The sequence below is a fragment of the Idiotropiscis lumnitzeri genome, chromosome 14 (assembly GCF_059441095.1).
Source record: "Idiotropiscis lumnitzeri isolate Australia: NSW breed Sydney's pygmy pipehorse chromosome 14, RoL_Ilum_1.0, whole genome shotgun sequence".
NCBI lineage: Eukaryota > Metazoa > Chordata > Actinopteri > Syngnathiformes > Syngnathidae > Idiotropiscis > Idiotropiscis lumnitzeri.
The window spans coordinates 2,452,395-2,466,937 of record NC_142404.1 but is presented as its reverse complement, the minus strand read 5'-3'; the positions used below and the strand labels follow the sequence as shown (position 1 = coordinate 2,466,937).

Here is a 14,543-nt window from a genome sequence, read left to right as displayed (position 1 = left end):
ACAACAAAAAGGCATGGGAGACGCGAAAACAACAACAAACCCCTGCCATGACCGACACGGGTCATGACAGAAGCATTTTTCAAATGAAACTAGAAGCACAGGTCACAAGAATGACTGGGATTGTAGTCCTGATGTTTACTGATTTATTATATTATTCTCATATGCAAAATATGTAGTACTTAGTTTAAATGTGTGAACTTTATTGAGATTTTCAGTAGTGAGACAAACTTGCACACATAGCATTTCCATGAGCTGCACTCACATTCACAGCACTTCATGGACAAATACGACAAAGGACATTCTCCACATTGGCTGTAGAGATGCAAACATACCAAATTGGGCACTGGAGGTGTCACAGGGACTCTATCGCTAAAACACATCCCGAAAGACATAACAATTTGAGATCGGAGCACACGCACATACACACACACATAAACACCCACACGCACGTGCACACCGACAAGATTACAGGGGAATGCCGGAGGAGAGACGGAGAAGGCCAGCCGTGGAATGCCAATCTTGGGGTCCAGACGGGAATCAACCATCCAGACGATGACTATCCTGGAGAGGACCTTTCCTTGGACGTGGACCGTGCCATGGGAGGGAGCAAGGACGACCGACTCAACCTACATTCCCCTTGACATAAAAAAACTCCTATAAATCTGAAGCTGGGGTGAAAGATGCGCGGCATTTTTCGACGGTGCTCCCCTGAGTACAGTTTCTCGTGAGATTAAGAAAAAGCTGTCCAGATATCTGTCTTTGTACTATTTCCTGAACTCCAGAAATCGAAGAAACTAAACATCAGAACTCTAATCAGTGGTTGAGTCTTTATTTAAGATGCCTTTATTAGTCCCACAATGGGGAAATTCGAGATTCGAACCCAGGCCTCCTGGGGAGACAGGGTCCTGAACGCGGCGCCTTAGACCACTCGGCCATCCTGGCAGCCCTTTTGACCCTTTTCTTCTTGAATACAAAAAAAACGAACACGCATTGGCTTTTAAGGTTCTTTTACTAAATACTTTTCATTTCCTCTGTGACTCAACTCCAACACCTATTATATAACTGCCAATATTAACATCAGCGAAGCGTCCCTTTAAATTGCTACAGAGTCCTTTAGCCTGGTGAATTTTGGTACTGAAGTCATTTTTACATGCAAACCTGTTTTATAGGTGCCAATGTTCTGGTAGCAAGTGTCCCTTTAACTTTCCACCCTGTTATGTTGAATTGTTAAGAAATGAAACAATATTTGCTAATAATTGCAAACATTTTTTATATACAGTAAATATCAAAGTACTGTTTGTGTGTAGCGTTAGCCAGCTAAAGATGGCCTACTCATCGAGCTATAGCTAATTTCCTAATTTCATTTTAAAAATTCCACCTTGTTAAGACAAACCTAACAAGGTGGAACATAAACTTAAGAGGGTGGAAAATCCTTTACAAAATGTAAAGAAATGCATACAAATGCTGCATTTTCAAACGTTATTTTTAACTGTGCATTCAATTTACCAAGTACAGTCGCTAGACTGAGGGTTTACATTGTAAATAGAAATTATTCAACATTTATTTGAATTTATTGATGTATTAAGGATGTAACCAAAGCCATGATCGAATATATTGATCACACCCCCTTGTGTGATTTCTAATCACATTTAAACAGTAAAAAGTAAGCCTATAAGATTTAATGATGTAACATTATGTATACCGTATTTGTTTGTAAATGGTTCCAGAACTAAGTGCAGCAGAGATGCAGTGTCACTACAGAGGCCAGGCGAGACACTGCTCCGAATTTTTTTTTCACATAGGTTAGAGCAGTGCTTCTCAAATAGTGGGGCGGGCCCCCTTGGGGGGCGCAGTGCGATGCTGAGGTGGGCACGTGTCAGGTTTAAATGCCCTGACGCCATTTGGGAGAGCTAAAGGTGGCTGAAAGCCAGAAGGAAACAGGCATGGTTGTTCGTTTTTACTGGTCGCGAGCGGGAGAGAGGCCAGGAGCAGACAGGCAACTCGCTCAGTTCAGCTCCGCGCACCCTCTGGCCTTCCACCCCGCCGCCTCCTCTTTTATTAGAGCTTGAAGCAGAGTCATAACGAAACTGAAACTAGCTCATCATGGCTTACAATGAAAGCAAGGAAATAGAAACTTATTAGACAACAGAAGCAAAAATGTAGGTGTGTGTGCTTGTGCAACCGTTAATGCAATTAGTGTATAAAACCATGATTAGAAATACACAAACTGATTATATAAGGTTACTTGAGGTTATTATGATCTTCAGCTTATCTTACAGCGCTGGAGACGTTCTTGTACTACAATAAAGTGTAATTGCATATCCACTCCAGTAGTTGGCAGTGGCGCTCATTGCTTATTGTGCTCAGTGAGTATTAACTCTACGGTGTAGGTTTGTTCTTCAACGAAAATGCTATTATTTATAGTTGCAGTGGAGAGTGGGTGGTGGGGCAGGCAGGGGTGCAAATTGTTTTGTTCTTGCTAGGGGGGGCGTAACAGAAAATAATTGAGACGCACTGGGTTAGAGGGTCTTGAGTCCTGTTTCTCGAGGGCCAGTGTCCTGCCAGTTTTCCTTCTCACTCTGCTGCAACGCATCTGATTCAGGATCGTTATCTTGCTTCTGCAGAGGTTGCTGATAATCTGATCATCGGAATCAGGTGTGTTACTGCAGGGAGAGTTGTAAAACCAGGCAACACCGGCTCTCGAGGAACAGGATTGGGGAACCCACGAAAATTACCAATAGCCAGGAATGACCCAAATCATCATACTCATCCATTACAACATATCAGTCATATCCTTTTTTCTAAATGTGGTTACAAATGACAAAATGTGACTGAAAAATTGCAAATAGTTGCTTTGTTTTCCGCTTTGCCTAATCTTTCCTTGTACTTGTGCCCCTCCAGCCAGCAGCTGTCAGTGTTCATACTTAAAGCCTTTACATAAGAGCTACTCCAAGGCGTGTCTGCATGCGAGTGTATGCGTATGTCTGTGTGTGCGTGTGACTCATTGGCTCACTCCACTCTTAAAACTACTGACAGTCACCTCATGTTTCATGAGTGGGCCGCGGGGTTTTAGGAACTACTACCTTTTACTTGTGTGCACAAGTCTTCACTTCTTTTGTTCATCTATTGAGTTTTAAACTGACTGAGCACCAAGGTAAAGACTCCAATAAAAAAAAAGGCATACAAAGAAATGGACGTGTTACTGTGAAACATGCAGGAAGTGTCTGATGTGTCTGCTTCACTACATCTCGCACAAAGTGTTTTGAACTTGTGCAGGGTAAAACAAAATATTAAAATTAACAAGGCATTTTGGAGTGAAATGTGCTATTGAAAGTTTGGATACAGTCAGGGTCACACAGGTCATGGGACCTCCAACAGGATAACGACCCAAAACACAGATACAAATATCCAAGAAAGGTTAAGAACAAACAACTTTTCTGATGAGACCTGAAATAAATAATATGTACCATCTGTGAAAAGATTTGAAACGTTATCAGTCAGACAAAGACCCCCTTTAAGGAACAAACCTGATACAGCAAGAGTAGTTTGCTATTACATGCAAATTACATTTAAATTATAAATGTTTTAAATATATATTTTCTATCTTGTGTTTAGTGTAAAATGTGCCCCAGTTACTTGTTGATTTCTTGTTTGCCATTTATTTTTGAGAGCAACACCACTTACTGAGGCTGGTTCCTGTTTTGCAAAAAGTATTTGCAAAAGTATTTCTCCAAGTTTAAATATTGCACATAAGATGAAGAGTTGTGTGATTTTTCTTCTGTGATTCGTTTGACTGAGTGAGTGAGTCAGTGCAGGTCTTATTTCATTTCCTGTTGATGTAAAGCCTTGTGGTCAATGGACAGACATGTTTCCATGTGGAATGCATTGTCCGCTGTGCAGACAGTTGAACAGATGGGGGAGGAGAATGGGAATTTCAAGTTTGTTTTGAACTCAAATACTATAAGCTTTGTCTTATCCTAGACAGTAAAATGGGATTGAAATAAAACTTACGTTATTTGCTACATTCTCCAGATGTAACAAAAAGAATTTTCCCCCCGAGAAAAAAATGGAAATAGAAAAAATCTGTTTATGGGTCAAACTTCCACCAGTATGCATATGAAAAAAGTTAACAGGATTACTGCATGTATACGTACAACAACTTCTCACCTTTTATTTAAGGAAACAACGTCACTGATGCAAAACCACCAATAGATGACATGGATGCCCCATTTTAGAAATGACATCAGCACTGTTTGTGAGTCCACTTAGAGAAAGGGTGTCATTCTGTGCAGCCTCCCTTTTTCTCCTGCAGATTGAATAAGGGTGGAAAAAGGCAGAATCGACTTTCTTGCTTCCTACTAAAAGGAGAGACTCTGTTCCTTCAATTGGTAGTTTGGTATATAAATATATATATATATATATATATATATATATATATATATATATATACTGTAATACCCCGGTTATCGCGGTTAATGGGGACAGAGACCACCCGCGAAAACTGAAAATCCGCGAAGTAGCGGCGCACCTTCAAAAATGCTTAAAAAAACCTATACAGGTATACAGTATACCCCCCTGTATACAGTACACCATATAGAATACGGGTAGAGAGAGAGAGAGAGAGTGAAATTCATGTTATAACAAAAAAAAACAAGTTATTATTAAAACATTATTTTTTTATTCCCCAGCCATTATTTTTGTATTTATTCAATTACTTCTTTTTGTATTTATTTAATTACTTCGACTTTTACCTGCTGGTACGCCGCCCGGTGTGCCCTGTGAAATGAAAGGTGGCATTCTTCATTTATTTATTTATTCATTCATAACTGACTGCCTCGCGCTCCGCTCGTGCCCGGGCGGAAGAGGTGCTCCTCTTTGGCTTAACTGCCACGCACGCCGGCCGGCCTCCTCCGGAGCTCTGGTACGGTCCGAACCGCGCGAAACGTCGCCCCGATCGTGCCCGGGGGAACGTGCTCTTCTTCGTCCACTCTCCTCTTCGCCCACGCTCTTCTTTGGCGCACGCCGGCCGTCTAACCGCTCCAGCGCCCCGTCGTGCCGCTCGGCGAAACTACAATGCCCCCGCGGAGCGGAGCGAATGGAGAGCCCCGATCGTGCCCGGGCAAAAAAGTTTTTAATTTTTGAATATTTTTTAGACCCGCGAAGCACTGAACCCGCAAAAGGTGAACCGCGAAGTAGCGAGGTATTACAGTATATATATATATATATATATATATATATATATATATATATATATATATATATATATATATATATATATATATATATATATATATAGCGTATTGTGGCAGTCAAAATGAGCACACGCGACTGACTGTAAACACGTCTTTATTCCAAGACAACAAGAGAATATTGCACAATCACAAATTTGTGCCAAAAAACATTTACATGAATACACCCCTAAACAGCATTCCTACTGGGTGAGGGGCATGGTCCTAATGTCCGCCACAGTTAATCATTGACCACACTATCCTGTGTGTCTTGAAAATGTCAAAATGCTCTAAAATGGCTGGCAGTGAATGAGTTCATATTGTTAACTGTCATACTGTAAGTTACGAAACTAAGTTCATCAAACTTGTTTGTTAAAACAAAGAATTCATCACCATTAACCCAAACTGAAATATCACTGCAACAGCAACATGAAGCAATCACCCCCCCCCCCACTGAGTCAATATGTTTAATAGCTCTCATTTCTGTTACATTTTGATCAAACACCCAGTGTTGGCTCCTGAAAAACAGCCATGAGACCTACGGGAGCAGCTTCATCAGCCCAAGTCAAAATTACTTATAGACAATTTTCAAAACCACTACAAAGTGCTATACAAAATGGTCGAACAAAAAATATAAAAATCTGCGGTTGGCTGGCAACAAGTTGTGGGTGTACCCGCCTACTGCCGAAGTCAGCTAGCATGGGTCACGGGCGTGGACCCTCGTGAGGAGAAGCGGCTTGGATAATGGATAGATAGATGGAAATACATGTCGTTTTTTTTACGAGCGTGGATCAAGCAAAATCAACTTTTTGGGGCTTTAAGCCATGTTAGAATTCTGATTATTCACTAAAAACACCCCCAGAGTGATGTTTTCCTCAATTCACCCATCTCTGAGCATTCCTGCTCATTGTTGCTCTCGTCCCAAACGGGAGTTTTTGGACAGCTTCTGCTTGAATTTTTATTCCAGGATGTCAGAATAGTTGCTGTTTGGATGTGAATTGCCACCCAACTTCACAGATTGATTGCTTAAATGGGATTATTTTCAGGTCTTCACAATGTACTGCATAAAATGTCTTGAAACACAGCCTTGTATAATAATTTGGAACTGCACGTAATCTGAACTTTTTTTATTTTTGATTACAAACATACTGTTATCATTGGTAGAGTTGTTTCAATTCATTCAAATTATTCTCGAACAATTGATGCCTTGAAATTATGTCGAAACCATTTGCATAGACTATTTATACAAATCAGAGAAAAACATTGTTTGCGTAATCATTTGGAATGTGGCGTCCGCTCCATCATGTTGGTTTCAGTTCTTGTTGGTCCATTGTCGTTGTTCTTGTCGCTGTCCGTGTCGTGTTCATGTCTGTTTTCCATGCCAGTCTTGTTTTCCCAAGTCAAGTTCTTGTGTTGTTGATCCTGTTATTTTGTACTTTTGTTTTTATTTTTATTTTGCCTGTGCCTTGTTTTCCTTTTTAATTTCAATGAAATACCATTTAAGTTATAACCTGCCTCGCTTCCCTGCATTTGGCTCCTCCTCAACCTCCACCGAAACCTGACAGAATGGACCAACAAGAACTGAAAGCAACCCAGGAACTAAATACAACCAAAGAAACGAGACAACCAGGAACATCTGGACAAGACACAAAGGGTTTGAGGGAACTGATTGGTTCACACTAGGGAGTGAGACGACAAACACAGGTGAACACAATCAGATAGCGCAACACACACACTAAACAATGAAAAACATGAAACTAAATACTAAATCAAAAACAACAAACACAGACCATGACAAAGTGTGTTTCTGTATATTATTTCTCCAGCTGTGGTGTCATAAATGATGGAATTATGAGGGGGATTTATTCAAGTTGGACTAAGTAGGACTTCACTGAAGGCCTACGTGTGAAATGCACAGCCCGCCACTGCCCAACCTTATTGGGCGTATGTACCCCCAAACCTTTTTTGCCATACCATGAGTACCACTTCACTCACACTGTCCGTATGTACGTATCATAAGTGATTAATAAAGGAAAATGATTTTATTTCGCTAATTTGAACATTTAATTCCTAGGCATTGTCTTCAAAAGAAGCAATACATGTAAAAAAAATGAATGAAAAAATGCCTTTTTTATAAGTAACTCATAACATTCACCACACACACACACACACACACACACGCAAATGGATCTCCATTGAATAAGTACCCTGTAAACAGACAATTTGTAGTTTTACTGTCTTTTCATCAGTCATCTGAGTTAACACTTGACAGTTAAGATTTTTAGCACGGCTGTGCCACAGGTATATTGATTTGGGAAATCGATTATTAAATATTTCCACATACCCCCTGCAAAATGCTCACATACCCTTGGTTGGGAAACACGGAGCAAATGATTTTGTCCTTTCTTTTCCATATTTTACTTCCTACTAAATTATTTTCTGTTAACTGTGTCCAACACGCCCGCGACCCTTGTGAAGAAAAGAGGCTCAAATAATGGATGGTTGGATTTTTATATGTACAATGTGGAAAAGTTTGAAAACCTTTATTAAGCTACCAAATCTACTTTCCCCCAATAGACGAAGTTATGATTTTACCTATAAGTCTGTCTTATTCTGCAGCATGATGCCCAAGTGGTGTGTATGTCTCCTTCTCATTTCTTGTGCTTTGGATTATCAAATATATAAAAATAAACATCATATTTATTTGTTTTTGTCGTATTCATTTATTTCAACATATCTGGTATTGGAGCAATCTAAAAGTAGTTTTTTTGTACCAAGCTTGCTCGCACAGTACAGAGCTGCACATATGAAGTCCAGTGAACGAAGCCAAGAGACACCGTGGAAAAATATTTAACAGACATGTGTTGCGAGTGTTGTGACAGGCTTGTGTGTGACGTGTGGGTGTGCAACGCCCAACGCATGAATAGATAGGCGGAGAGATAAGAAACAATGTTACTTAAGTTATATTTTGTTGTCAGTGGATCTAAAGATAAAAATGTCCTGTATACTTCATAAGATGATCTGTATACTTCTTCCTTTGTTTCTTCAATGTTAATAAGGATACAATGTTATGCAGAGGTGTACTAATGATATCACTAGTATAGTATCTATTTTTGGTTACCGCGGAGATTTTGCGAGGGGCGTGAAATATTTTATTTTTCCTAGGGGGCGCAACAGCAAATATTTGAGAAGACCTTCCTTAAGGGCCCATATATGGTGTTACGCTGTAAACATTTGGGAGACCGTGATATAAACAAACACAAACGCATCAGTTGAAGCAACAAGTGCAGGTAAAAAAAAAAAAAGTAATTCAAATAGGCTGTGCTGTTTGCGCAAAGAGGAGGGCTCTACATAGGCTTTACCCCCAACTTAACTTTTGCTTCCCTCTTTTCCTGTACTTCAGTCACAGCCATTCTGCTTCAGCCCCCACCACAACACTGCCGACCGAGGCGAGCCACACTGACCAACTCGGGAACCTGTCAACACGGGACCAAACCACTACGGGTTCGGGTTGTGTTGATTATTTTCACTCCTACCGGACTGAACATGGCGGGTGGATACCTTCGGGTGTGACTTGATATTTACACCCCGGAGATAAAAGAGTGTCCTTGCGCGGGAGGAGAAAAAGTCCCCTGGGAAGACATTTTTTGGTGAAGTTTGCTTGACAAGCGACACCCAAATGTTGGCTACTTCTGGGACTTACGCCAATAAGAAGAGGAAGAAACCCGTCCTCAAACAGTAGGTGCACTTTGTTTTTTTGTCAACGCTAAATCGTGACACTATTATAGGCAGACATTTTAAACGTCTGGTCGCCATATCTGCACGGTGAAAGTTGACAAAAGTGCAGCATAATACCGTTTGTGAAGGTTTACATTCATTACGTTGTGACTTTAACCATATTTTTTTTCCGAATGAAAACTTTGTACGGTGAAGACCTATGCTGCAAGGAAGACACGTGTTAAGGTGGACTTATTTATGCCTCTTCTTGCGAGACAGTCGACAAAGAAATGACTCTCGGTGGTGGATTGTAACTTTGCATGCGATTAATCGAGTTCATATAAGTAAACAAATGACAGTGGGTGAGTTTACTTGGAGCGGCGCTGGATTCTTAAATTAGTTGCAAGCAAGACCACCTTAAGAATGTGCGGCGCTTGGTTCTGGCACGGGTGCGTTGCCTTAGCGCATTAATCATAATCAAGTCCAAGAGTCCGCTGCTGCTCTCACGCGATGCATCGGGGAGGGCGGGGCAGTCTCGCGAGCCTCGCTCTGTTATTGCAATCTGATACCCCCCCTCTTCCGCCTCCCTCCTTTCCTTTCTTCCTTCCACCTCTCTCCTTCAACTTTCGTCGAGCATGCCCCGCTTCATTTTTTGGCTTTTAAAAGAACTGTACAGAAGTATGGCAAGTTTGATATTAGTTCATACCGTGCTTGTGAGTTAGGTTTAGTCATGTCGGCCCATATATAATCATACAATTGCTGTGTTATGTTGACGAACTTGTTGGTTTATCTTTACGAGCTAATTAGGCAAAATGTGATTATGTTGATAGTGTGGAAACCAAATTATTGGCCGAAACAGAAAATACTGAAACTCACACTGAAAAGTGAAACACCAAAATAAATTATAGTACTTTACCTTAATGGCAACAACCCTCCACCCCAAAAGGATAATTTTCTGCATTTCAAATTGAACAATCCTCTGCTTCAGCCATTCCTTCATTACTTTAGTTTGAATATACTTAAACATATCAACACTCCTGCGGAAACCTTGTATGTCCAAATTTGGTCAAATTACTTTTCTCCTAATCTCAATACGAATGGTCCGTCCCCATTTCATCTGTATTTTCTAACGCAATTTTAGCCAATTTAAAGCTGTTAGGTTCTCCAGAAATTCTGGATTTATTTGCATACAAAATTAAATCCTGTGTAAGACCAAAGTACAACAAATGGCGCTGGTGGCAACACACCAGTAGAATAACATGGAGAACAAAAAATGCTTGCAGAAGCCAGGGAGAAAAAGAATGAAAATAGCATGCCAATCACGTAAATAGCTAAACGAGGAGAAAAGGTTATTAACAAATAAACTCACTCACGGCGAGAAACGAAACATTAAACTACGGGCAGAAACGTGACGTCTAGAAAATTCAGCGCTTGGAATGTAAGCAAGGAGAATAATCGGACTCCGAGTAGTCAGCATGGTTGTCCTTAAATAGTCCTTTGATAGGATCAGCCACAGATGCGCTGATGTGAAAGCCTCCCCACCAATCCACCAAGCACAACAAAACATGACAAAAGCAGTGAAAATGACAAATATGCTAACACACTGTCGCACGCGAACGCAATTTATGTTGAAGTGAAGAAGTGTTGCTGAAGTGTGGCAAAACTACTTCGGTTTCCACGTTCTATAGAAACTGTGTGGCATAATTATCACCTCCATGTGACATCTGGATGATTTTATTTTTTTATTATTTTGGACGATAATGAGTGGAAATGGTACGGTTTACTGGATTAAGTTGCCTTGTTTTCTAAAATCGATCCAAGTCAAGTCAATTTTTTTATGTAGCCTTTAAAAGCAAGAACGTCTCAAAGGGCTTCACGTCTACATTTGACAAATATTAACATCCCCTGATCTAAACCCCTTGGAGGGCAAGGAAAAACCCCATCTGGGGAAAAATGACAAACTGTTAGAAGTGACCATAGATGGGGTAATCCCCTTACAGCAGTGCTTCTCAATTATTATCTGTCACGCCCCCCCCTACCAAGAAGAAAACAATTCGCGCCCCCCCACCACCATTTTTTTTCCATTTTGTACAAATGTACATGTTCATTGCATATTGATGTTAGATTATGTCAATAAAATGTCCCTTAGCAAAGCTAAATTGATAAGAAATATAATTGAGAGCTATTATTGAGAGGATCTCGAAACTCAGTACTCTGTGGTGCAAATATTATTGATATGACAAATATTTACTATACTGTAACAAATTGGGTTCTCTGTTGTCTGTTCTCGTGTTGACATTTGTGTTTCTCTAAGTTGTGTTGTGTCCGATTTCTGTGAATGCATCGCGCAACGCACTGGACGGGAGGTGTGTGCCAGCGCGAGAGAGAGAGATCCGTTGAAAGTGACGGAACGAGTTGCCCGGTGTTTGATCGGTTACGGCCAACAGAGCTGTTTCTGTAAGAATAAAATGTAGAGAAATTAATGAAATTCTGACTTGGTCTTTTAAAGATGCTACAATACGTTTGACGTCGAATTTCTTCGTCGTGGTGACGTCATCCGTTTCCGCGTTCAGGTCTGAGAGCGTCTGCTAAATTGCTAACGTAGCCGTCATCTTATTTTATGTTTCTATACGTAATGGTTGGAATACAACATTTCTGTTCGTAGCTGCTGGCTCTCCGCCCAAACGCGGTTCGAGTCAGACTTTTGTTAAAAGTCGAGCGTACATTGAAGCACTTATTACTTTGTAATTCATTTTAGCAATTAGAACGCTTAGCGCCGCCTCGTTCGCCGACTCGTTTAGAACGCTTCTTGTCATTTATTTGTCATCGCGCAGCTCGGTGCTGCTGCTGTGCACGGACTTAGATATAATACAAACAAAGCTCATACTGCTGCAACGCAAGATAGCTTGGCGGCTAGTATTCAAGTAGCGGCGAAAGAAATTACTTCCGGGACAACGAGCAACAGGGCAACGCTTTTTTTAAAATCAATACTGCGAGACCTACCGCGTGAACTAGGGGCACAAAGCGCAGCTTTGACAATCTCAAATTTGCGTTGTATGAGATTGCAAAGCGCAGCTTTGACAATCTCAAATTTGTGTTGTATGAGATTGCAAAGCGCAGCTTTGACAATCTCAAATTTGCGTTGTCTGAGATTGCAATTTCGGTTCCAAAACCATACATCGTTCAGCCGTACTACGGCGAGGAAAAAAGCATGTTTCCCAGGGTAACATGCGCCCCTCTCAGCATTGCACCGCGCCCCTCCAGGGGGGCACGCCCCAATATTTGAGAACCACTGCCTTACAGGATGATCAGGCTGCAATGGATGCAGAGTGGGCAATATTTAACACATATTATGATGCTATCAGTGTTGTTTTCTTCAACGATGACAACGACGAAAATATTTCGTTAACGCCCCCTTTTTTTCCTTGACAATAACGAGGGGATTATGTGCTTAACGTGGCTCTTTTTGACGAAAACAAACGTGACGAACACAAATTTTCGTTGACGAGACAAGACAGGATGAAATTGTTAATTTCTGACATCCCTTCCTTTTGTACATGTCTGTCTTTCCAATAATTACATTGCCGGTGTTTCACCGGTGCAACCTATCCTCATTTGGGCACGCCCGCCACCGGCGCATCACGCAGGGTGCATGGGCCGCACACACCATTGCACACAACGGCACAACAAAACACAAACACGTCTGCGGTCATTTAAAAAAAAAGAATATAATAAAAAAATACATCTGCGGTAGGGACGTAAAGATTAATTAAAAATCAATTTAATATCGATATAACCTGCTCAAAATATGCATCGATATAAAAAAAAAAGAATTGATTCACAACGGCATGTTAATCAGAGCAGTTCTCTCATGTCTGTGCTGTAAACAAACTGCACACCTCCGCTACTTAATATGGGCTGGTAATGGTAAATGGGCTGTCACTTGGTGGTTTTCTACCTTTGGTACTCAAAGCGCTTCACACTATTACCTCACCTACCTACTGATAAACATGCCATCAGGAGCAACTGGGGGTTCAGTATCTTGCTCAAGGATACTTCGACATGGACACAATGGCCAGGGATCGAACCCATGACCGCTTGGTTGGGAAACGACCCCATACAATGAAATCTACCCTCATAATGGAGCGTCTACTGTGGATTGGGGCGGCGTTAGTCAGCGAACTCACGTGTATTGAAAACCAAAACATAGTTGTTATTTACGCATTATTGACATTGAAACAGCTAGAGCACAAGTACTAACTTGCGACCGCGCACCGTTTGTTGCGTTTATTAAGTCGGAAATTTGACCACCCAAAGTACAACATGATGTATTTGCCACGAGCCATTGGTGGCAAAATCCGACAAGAAAACATAACATACCTAGGTCTTTGGAATATGCAAATTTACAGTGCTAAAAATATTTGAAAAATGGGTTAACAATTGTGTTTTGCTGAGTTTCGTGATATGGATCACGCTTGAGATTTCTCTCTCTTGCTCTCTCTCTCTATTTCTTTTATTTTTGAGGCACATACCACATTTTGAAAGATGGTTATGCATACTAGATAAGCAAAACAAAACGTTTTGTATTCAGGTTAAATAAAACCAAAATATAAAATCAATTCAAGTGATGATTTTAGTTTTCTTTAGCAAGAAGCATTTCCTCAATTTTGTTTACATGTTTTCAGTCCCTTTTGCATTAAAAAAAATATTGGTGCTCGAGAAACGTGAAATATGTTTATATGTATTTCTTTTACAACTTATAGGCAGTTCCATAATAATAGTGGAACTCTGCATGTCATGTCATTATCCACACCGCTTATCCTGTACAGGGTCGCGGGAGGGTGCTGGAGCCTATCCCAGCTGACTACGGGCGAAAGGCGCACTACACCCTGAACTGGTCGCCCGCCATTCACAGGGCAGACATAGACACAGTCACTGAGTGGGAACTGAACCCACTCTGCCCGTACACAACTCGGGCGAGTGTACCACTACACCATCAGTGACTCGCAACTCGGCATAGTGTATAGTTTTTTGATCCATTCAATATGCGCGAAACACCACATCAATACGTGTTTCGTTTGTGGATCGCTTCAGCATCACACAAGCGCACAGAGACGAGCGTGACCGCAACTTAAAAAAGTGAATAAATAACATAGAATCTAATCGATATCGGGAACTGAAAATCGAAAATTTAATCGAATCCGGTCTTGAGTGAATCGTTCCATCCCTAATCTGCGGTCATTCGTCTTGGCTCACACACTCTGACACGCTTTTGTTTGACGGACCATGGTGACAGTGACACTCGGTAGGCAACTTCATTGTGATAACAGCAAGCTGTTGCAAGTAAACAAGAGATGTTTGATAGTGTGTACTTGTGCTACTGTAATAGAACAAGTCAACAATTGTAAGTTGTTAAAACATTTTTATTTTGTTTATTTATGTTGCTATAAAGCCACAACATTTGCCAAATAAAATGTTTTGATTCTTGGCTTATTTTGGACCAATGGGCATTGATTCCACTGTTACCACTTTGTCTGTTTGTAATGCATAAAATGCATAATTTGCGTTGTATGAGATTGCAAAGCGCAGCTTTGACAA

The 14,543-nt window shown here is 40.8% G+C and overlaps 1 protein-coding gene across 2 annotated transcripts in view; it reads left to right on the top strand.

The window, feature by feature from the left end:
• The first annotated feature begins 8,502 nt into the window (after positions 1-8,502).
• The window catches only part of LOC148323131 (aryl hydrocarbon receptor-like), a 58,672-nt gene continuing 52,631 nt past the window's right edge, over positions 8,503-14,543 (top strand). The window contains exons 1-2 of one of the 2 annotated variants that reach the window (XM_088314549.1): positions 8,503-8,518; positions 8,632-8,966. In XM_088314549.1, coding sequence (XP_088170675.1) covers positions 8,908-8,966 — 59 coding nt within the window. In that variant the 5' untranslated portion in view covers positions 8,503-8,518; positions 8,632-8,907. Of the gene's footprint in view, positions 8,519-8,587; positions 8,967-14,543 lie in introns of those variants that run through there. The other variant, XM_088314548.1, reaches the window with a different exon arrangement.